At 40.5% G+C, this 8,978-nt stretch overlaps 1 protein-coding gene across 1 annotated transcript; it reads right to left on the bottom strand.

Annotated features, from left to right (window-relative positions):
- Positions 1-7,561: 7,561 nt before the first annotated feature.
- rasd1 (RAS, dexamethasone-induced 1) lies at positions 7,562-8,978 on the bottom strand. The gene is made up of 2 exons (XM_083687421.1): positions 8,607-8,978; positions 7,562-8,382 (listed from the first exon to the last, which is right to left on the bottom strand). The coding sequence occupies exons 1-2, from the start codon at positions 8,875-8,877 to the stop codon at positions 7,853-7,855; spliced, it is 801 nt and encodes a 266-aa protein (XP_083543547.1). The 5' UTR covers positions 8,878-8,978; the 3' UTR covers positions 7,562-7,852.

Genomic DNA, 8,978 nt, shown 5'->3' with positions numbered 1-8,978 from the left:
AGCTAATGTGGGCTTTAATTCAGGTAGAATTACTGACAAGTATCTGTTACAGCACAGGCTCTCAGCACAGTCTCTACTTTGTTCTCTTAGCATTAAGCTGCCTTTCTCCCTCTCCAACACTACAGGCTGCTCTTAAGTCTAGTTAGTAGTGGGAGAAATCCGAGACCCCTGCACCTGATGAGACCATAGACACTGAATGAGCAGAACGGACATGGTCCCTCAGACCGTGGCAATTTGGCTAGTACACCAAAAGATGGCCGACATGGAATTGTAATACATAATTGCCATGGTAATTATTGTTAGTGCATGTGTAGAACACAGAGAGAAGCTCCAAATACAGAGGCCACACCTGAGCAACTAAGCGTTATTTGACTGAACATTCCAAAGTGAGTTATTTTTTTATTGGTTGGTTGTTAATAAAGCTGTAAGTTAAAAGTTCCAAATGAAGTGCAACACCCATGCAATCATGTGCACCATAACTATGGGTTTATTCCTCAAATTTCCCATACTCATGACAACCAAAACACATGATTTAGACACAAAGCTCTGTGGGGAAGGCTCTGAGTAATAACTCTTAATATTATGTATAAACAATTTGACGGTCTAAAAAAACAGTGTGACCATAAGATGATTCCCAATTGATCCTGAAGCCTTATTTCCATGACTTTCGTATAGATATACAAATATATAGAGATTCATCTATTAGTGAGAGGTGACGGTCGGCATCCTCTGTGGACGTTCTTTTTAGTCATTTGTCCCAATAATGACTTAGCAAAACCCATGTTTAGTTTTAAAAGCCTAGAGATTAGCAGAAACATGTTATTGTTGGTGTTACTGCCAGCATCTCCCTTCTGTGGGAGCCAGTTTGAGTTGCATAATGCTGTTCTAATTGTGATAGCAGATAACAAAACTACACAAACTGAGATTTTTTTCATCTCTTTGTCACCAAGTTGACAGGGAAATCCCACAATGACCCAGTTAATAAACGTTAAATGTTAAACACTGGTACAAGACTCGTAGGTGTACAGTGGGAAGATGACCTACTGTCAAACACAGAGAGAGTGCTTTCTATCTGGGTCAATGATAATCCATTATGGTTCAGTTGACTATTGAGCTGTCAATCTAACCATAGGACTAGTAGTGGGAAAGTAAGGGGTCTATTTCTTGGTCAATGCCAGTGACTTACTGCCCTAATTATGTTCAGGTCAGTTCTGTTCTGCTGGATCATATTAAAGGCTGCTATTGGTCATATTTAGGACATACTGCATTGAGACCAGTTTAACATTGGCAAGATTACGATTAGCTTATTTAGCTGACATTCACACATTTGCACAGACAAATCATTTGTAGATAGAACTTGGTTAATTTAACTTAATTTAAATGTAATGCTTTGACTAACAGAAAAGTAATAAGACTTCTATCCACCATTTATAGACACGCCAACAAGCACACCCGACTAACCAATCATCATGTATGAGTCATGTGTGAAGACCTCAATCTAAGATACATGATCACAACACACAAAAAGCAAAACAAGGAAATGATTGCCAACATGAAGTATGAAGCAGGGTGGAGATAAGGCATGAGTCATCTGGTAGGAGGCGATCTATCATGAGGTTGGAGCAATTTGCATGGGTTTTAGAAGTCAGTGATTGTGTTCATGTTTGAGCGAGCAAGTACGTCAGAGAATGGGCCATCAAAAACCAAATAGAACATTTGATAGCTGATATCAATCAGTAATTGAATTTCCATCTTGTTTGTTTGTGTCCAGATTCAATCCCCTAGCCTAGGAAGGCAGGGGGATGAAAACACAAAACAAAAACTCAGATGATGTATTTTTCATCTTGTACTGCTATCTCTTCTGAATATCTTCGATCCAGTAAGAACACACAGCAGGGAAGTTATCAAAACGTATCGTGTGTGTGTGTGTGCGCGAGCAGGTGTGTGCATGTGCATTTTTTTTATTTTATTTATCCAGGGAGACACACTGAGACCATGGTCTCTTTTGCGCCGGTTTACAATACAAATAGGATTACAAAATAACACCTTAAAACACAGTGCAATCAAAAACAAAATCCACACATGAATGAATCAAAACAAGAGCATGTCGCTGTGAGCTGGTCCCTAACCAAGTACTTTGCGTGTGTGTGTGCGTTCATATGTGTGTGAAGTGGTGCCAACAGACATCAGCGCCAAGTTTCTTACTGAATAACTCCAAGCTGCTCACTCACTCACATAGATGTCCTGATCAAGGGTTGTTTGAGTCATGTGATCTCTTATTTGGAGAAAGTGATTGGCTGCCCAGTTTTTGGAATGTGACCAAACAGATCAAACAGTCAACAGTCAACAGTCAACACACACTCCTGCAGCACTGACCTGCATCAGTCTCACAGTCGCTTCCTGTCTACTGTTTAACCAAAGCAAGGCTTGGAGCAAAAGGACACAGTCATTGTTCCCATCGTTTTTGCATATTGGCAATGGGAGAAGTAGCGTTGGCAGTAGTGGTTTTAGTACAGCACATCAGTGGGGGCTGGTGGAGGTAGAAATCGGAAGATGGGCTCATTCTAATGCATGGAATGGGATGAGGAATGGTATCAAACATGCATCCTCTAATTTCTACCTCCATCAGCCTCTTCTGCTGCACATCCACATCTCTGATTCAATATGATGTTGTGCTAGTAGTGCATGGATAGATGTTGCAGCATAATGTTATAATACTAAACTTCAGATTGGATAAACTTTGGATCAAACAGATCTTCGGCAGTAACTCCTTCAGCTCCTTCACACACATCTTACACAGCTTAGAAACTTCTGTTTATGTAGAACCCACATTTTTTTTATTGCATTATATTCCTATTTTGAGACCAATATGCACAGAAAAACAAAACAAAACATCATGATAACCATTTGATTGAATTGTGACTTGTAAGGAAATATCAATGGACACTGTAGGTCAGCCTTATTTAGACATTAGACAACACAGTTTCTAGTCAGTGAGACAGTCATCTGAGAGACAAAGATAACAAAACAGAGGCCTATTGAATATGACTTTGTAACACAGAAAGGTTATTGTTTTAGTCCAACCTGAATTAAATGAACTCTTATTGAACAATTCAATTTTGCTGAGGAGTCAACATGTATTGCTAGATCAGGTTTGGGCACAGGAGTCTATATGCCTCAAATGCTTCTATTTGAGTAAGCATGGCCAGTGGCAGCTGTGAATACTAAATAACAAAGATTGTCATGTAAAAACAACAAAAAATAAATAAATTCTACAACAGTGCCAACGGCTGAAGTTAGGCCCTTTTTGTGGCCCTAGACCCTGATACTAAATGCCAAAGGGATAATCCATATACGATAATATCCTGGACTGTCAACCGTTGACCTTCTAGGTGAGGCTTGTGATTGAAGCCTTGGAAACGTTGACGAAGACAAGTGGGGGCCTGTGTCAACATTTTCTTGGAGCCCTTTTTTGTTCAATTTGCTCTCCAAACAACAGCAGCAATGTTATTTGAAGCATGAGGTCTTTTGTGTGCTCTAACCTCCTGATCTGACTCTGTTGCTGTAATTTCTGCAATCATTTGCTTAAGGGTAATTTAAACCCCGTTACATAACGGAGATCCTTAAGTCCACTGTATCTCTCTAGCCACCAATATGCAAGCAATTAGCCAAGGAGATTCTACCCTCTTTCTGACGCATTTGTACTGATGATTTTAATACGATTAAGTGCAGTTGCATAATCTCAATCTCTGCAGAGTGATCATTACATTTCAAAGACATTGGGCCTTGTAATGGAAGACATTCTCTGAAATAGAGCCAAATGAAAAGTGTAAGATGTATAACAAATTGCTCTAAACCTAGAAATACAACTTCTTTTGTTTTACAGTGTAACTACTACTATATAATTACAGGCTTACAAAAAAGAAGCTTATCAGTAAATTTTCAGAGACATAATAGCCCATAAAGAAAGAGACATTTCATGTTGATAACACGCATTAACTCTGCAAGGTGAATATTTTAATAATAATATTATTTTAATAATTGGCCTACCTGAGCCCTGCAGCAGCCATGCATGAAGGAGGTTTGCAGTGACTGTCTCTGAACCTGATGTTAGGATATGGGTACCAGACTGTCAATAACTACTGTACAAAGATTGATTCATACAGTTGAATTTCCACAAGTTCCAAGCTTTCTATCTCGTGCTGATGTATAGTTTAGCTAAATACTCGACTTTAAAGTGCTCTTCTTATCACTGGGTTATTATTATTTAGTGTTTCATTAGACCTGCGGTATTATTTTGTATGTAAGTGCAGTGTAACAATGGGTCCAATACATGGATACAATAGCCTAATTACACACTAGGCCAAATGAAAACTCTTTCAAGTTTGACCATATTTTCCATTCAGAGGAAAAGTAATTATTTGTTCGGACAAATTATGTATAACCCACAACTAACAGTATCTCCTATCCAGTCCCTATGACATGTAGGAAATAGCAACACAGCGGAGCTAAGTAAGGGATAGAGCGGTAAGGGACGGGGAGGGACGGAGCCTGATCTACTAGCAACGCATGTTGATGACGTTTCAGTCATAACAAGAGCAGGACCATGGAGGTGGAAGCTAGTACAAATGAAGATTGCTCTTGGCTTCCTCATATTCTTGATATTATAAAATGGTAAAGAGATTCCTTTTATGTTTCTCCACGTGAGCAATTGTGTCACTGTCACCCATCACAATACGGAGCTTTCGCCAGCTAACTAGCTCGCTAATTTTGTTGTCCACTTGTCTGGCTAGCGAACCTTAGCTATCCCGCTAGCTAGCCAGTCTACCATCAGCAGTGGGGATGATAACACATATCTATGAGGTTTAAGTGAATTAATAAGCATTGCCCAATGTGTTTACAAACCGTGGGAGTTAGTGTGTTTTAGCTATTTTCTTGAAGGGGAAATTGCAACTACTCTATTAAAGAAGGCTCAGGTTGTCATCAGCATTGTATAGGAGGCATGTTTTGCATTGGTTACCACTGTGTTAGCTGTCAATTGAATTATATATGCAAACATAAGCTTTGTATACTATACCACTGTAAAGCAAAAGCAGCATCTCATTATGTCACTCACTCACTCACACTGAGCACTAAGCACACACTAAGCAATGTCTTCTGCCTTTCAAACAGCATGGACAAAGACAGTCAGGATGTCAACCAGGAGCTAACCAAGCTAAAGACGAAGATCCAGGAGACTAGAGAGAAGATTATTGCCATGCCCGAGATAGAGTCCAGTCCTGGTGAGCAGCAGGAGCAGCTACGCACCATCAGAGAGCAGGTGGACACCAAAACTCAGCTCCTACAGAAATACAAGGGCCTGTGTGTGTTTGACTCCCCTAAGATATAAAAGGACTAATGTAGATGTTGAACGGATGGACCTTGGACTGAAAAGATGGAACATATGATGCCAAATGTGTTCATCATTCTATGTCAGGTTGTACGGGACTGACTGACATACTTGCTTACAATTTAGCTACTCTGTCAGACGGGACGAGAGAGAATGTCATTCTGAAGATTTACTGGTGAAAATGGATTCTTCTGAGTATATATTTTAAAATGGGAATGTTTGTATGTTTTGTAGAAATAAAGAATTTCTTCTGATTTCATAAGTGTTGGCCTACACGTGTGTTCTCAGCCTTTTCAACTGCTAGTTGAGGTATTCACTGATGACAATGAACGGTCGACGTCCAAAGCAAATTTCGGAACAAATCTATCTGCAGTGTCGTTGTTCTGATCCTATGCCACAGTGTGCACACATTGCACACCCGTTGATGTTTGTATGGTGATGCCAGTGCCTGGTGATGTTTGTCTACAAATGTATGACACTTTTCCTTAGGGGGTTGTTGAGAAATCAATTGCGGATTGGTACATATTTAAGTGATGTATTAGAACACCATGGTCTTTGGGAAACCTGGTATATGTAATACAGGATAGTGCATGGTCTGGGCAGAGGGCCAAGTAGAACAATGGAACGTCTCGCCCTGTTCCTTAGTTTATGTTTGTCTTTGTTTCATGTTATTTCATTTCTTGTTTCCTGTTTTGTTTTGTTTTTCTCACCTTGTCTCTCGTTTCAGACACTTCACCCCCTTCCTGGATTATCTGCCTACCTGTGTACCGAACCTTTTTGATAGTAAAGACTATTCTAGTGGATTTTTTTTTAAAGTTTTTGTCTCCGAGTCGTGCATTTGAGTCCTCTGCCTAAGTACAACAGTCATTACAACCAACCTGCTTATATCCTGATAAGGCGTCATAAAGCCCTGGATATTGGCAAAGACAAACACCATTCCCCTGCCAAAAAAAGCAGTGTATATTATATTATGGTTTAATATTATATTAAGGTACAGTGAGGTTTGATGTATTCCAATCATAAAAGTAGAGAGAACAGAGCGGTACTGAGGGGTAATTATTTAGTTGGACCCATCACAGAAGATCATGTCCGAGTCCTCACTACATAAAGAGATGTTCTCTTCACACTCTCTGTGTACGAATTTACAGAATACACAGGATTATGCTTTGTTTGATGCAGACGTCAGAGCAGCAGAAGCCTGTCTTTCTTGGGCTAGATAGCTAGGTCTTTGCGTACCAGCCTGGTGCTGTTTTTCTTCCTCTGTGTTTGGGTGTTGGCATGTTTACATTCTGTGTATGCCACAAGTCTGTTAGTGTGTGGCCTCAGTAGAGATGTTGTACTCAGTATCCAGGAGCTAATAGCCATGACACACTATCAGTCTAAAGAATAAAGAGATGGTCAGCCCTCAGAAGAATAAATTAAATAGTTTATTCCATCAGGAACTTATTCCTTCTGTCCTGATGGAATAAACACTTTCATTTATTATTTAAGTTAATGCAGACCTCTTTTTTCTTTTGACTTTATCAGCATTAGACACCAACAACATTGTTCTAGAGAAGTCAGTGTGCTTGGTTTTCTCCCATTTTATACACTATATCAATCAGCAAGCCTGTAAGAGGGTTGGGCCATGTACTGTCTCAATTAATCAAGCAACTGCTCATTCATGTTTATTTTGATTTTGTTCATGCTAAGTAATTTTATTATATACCTATGTTTGCATGGAGATCTAGAAATTTATGTTTCTGTGTGTAATGTACTGATTGTAATGTCTGATTTGTTTATAGTTTGTGTCTGTTATTTGTTTGTAAAATGTGCGTTTGTAATTTGTCTGCAACATTGTTGTTATTGTAGATAAATGTTAAAAGAATAAAATGTTTTTCAAAGCACAAGAGAAGAAAATATGAACAGAAGTTTCATATGATTTTTTATTTTCTCAGTTTTCTTTCTGAGAAAGTGTACTTTGACAAGAATAAATATACATTCACAATAAAAAATTGTTCAGATTGCAACAAACATTCAAGTTTAATTATCTGTTATAAAATGTATAACAAAATGTAAACAACTGTTGTTTTTGTCTTAACATTCTACTCCACGCCAGGAGTATCTTCTCGCCATTCTGAAAAAGGCAGATGTCAACGCATTTTACGCATACTGTACTGTAAGTGTGAAGAATCGTACACGATTTTAAGCCACATCACATAAGGCTCTGATTTAACAGAATAAAGTAACATTCTTAAAAGTCTTGTGGACAGAGCATGCGCTTCCACGTTTGCGGAGTGTCAACATGAAGACAGCATCCCGCCCAAGCGTACGACGGCTCATGCCATCTCTGTCTCAAGTGTCCCCACCACGGAGCGACGGGATGCTGAGCAACTTTACGAGTCTGAGCTCCGTCATGTGCTGCCTCACGAATGAAGCATATTACTTCTCATTTCAATATATTTCATGTTTCACTACACAGTCTTAGCTTATCGTGCACCTTTCTTTATCCTTCCCCTGTCCGCCACCAATCGCCTTTTCCTTTATGTACATCAAGTCACTGTGGACGCTCGGGCGCCGGGCGAACGGTGCCACGATGCCGTACGCGTCTCCACTGTCCTTCATCTTCTTGCTTTTGAGGGACTTTCTGTGAAGCATGTCGCAGTACTGCACCGAGACCTTGCGGTGGAGGTCCGGGCTCATCTCGTTAGGTAGCTTCGCCATGGTGAACAGCGTTTGGAACATCTGGTCCACGTTGGTGTTTCGCTTGGCCGAGATCTCGAAGTATGCGCACTGCTCGTCCCCGGCCACCAGCTGCTCGATCTCCTCGCGCTGCACCTCACGGCAGAACTCCCGGTCACCCTTGTTGCCGCAGATGACCAGCGGCACGTCAATGTTCTCTTTGGTCTTGTTTTTCAGGCATGACTTGGTCTCAAAGATCTGACGTTTGAGCCGCTGCACCTCCTGGAAGGATTCTCTGTTGTCCAGACTGAAGACGAGGATAAATACATCACCTGGAGGGAAAGAGAGGGGTATTGTATTTAGTTTCATTGCTTGCATGAAAGATGTAGCCTAGTATTTGCATGCGTAATAACACATATGGAGCGCAATGCAATTAGATGCAAAATGCGCACACCGCAGATTTACCAAAATCAACACCAGAACCCCCATTGAACATTAATCGTGCACAGCTAATAAGCTTGCAATAAACTAAAGTTGGATGGAGTTTGATATTTACCTGTCAGTATGGATAGTCTCCTCATGGCGGGGAATGGGTGATTGCCCGAGGTATCCAATATGTCCAGTTGGTATACATCTCCTTTAATGCTGTACAGTTTCCTGTGAAAGTCTTCTATGGTCGGCGTGTACTGCTCATCGAACCTCCCATTCAGAAACCGGGACACAATGGCCGTTTTGCCAACTTTGGTGGACCCCAAAATCACCATCCTGTAGCAGTTCTTCGCTGGTATGTCAAAGTCGTTCTCCGAAGGCGACATTTTCTTTATCATGGTTGAAAACAAATGTGTAAGAGTGGTTACAATGTGTGCGCACTAGGCGTTTTGTAGATTCGGTCAGAGTTCGGTCAGACTTCGTCAGTGGTGAGCAAGTG

This window comes from Argentina silus, assembly GCF_951799395.1.
Source record: "Argentina silus genome assembly, chromosome: 16".
Lineage (NCBI taxonomy): Eukaryota > Metazoa > Chordata > Actinopteri > Argentiniformes > Argentinidae > Argentina > Argentina silus.
Note: the sequence above shows the minus strand (reverse complement) of the source record. Positions and strands in the feature narration are given on the sequence as shown.

What these genes read in the sequence shown, in the direction of transcription:
- rasd1 (XM_083687421.1), bottom strand. Translation starts at nt 8,877, where the DNA reads ATGATAAAGAAAATGTCGCCTTCGGAGAACGACTTTGACATACCAGCG. An exon ending in GAGACTATCCATACTGACAG is followed by an intron (nt 8,383 to 8,606) that starts GTAAATATCAAA and finishes CTTTCCCTCCAG; the next exon opens with GTGATGTATTTATCCTCGTC.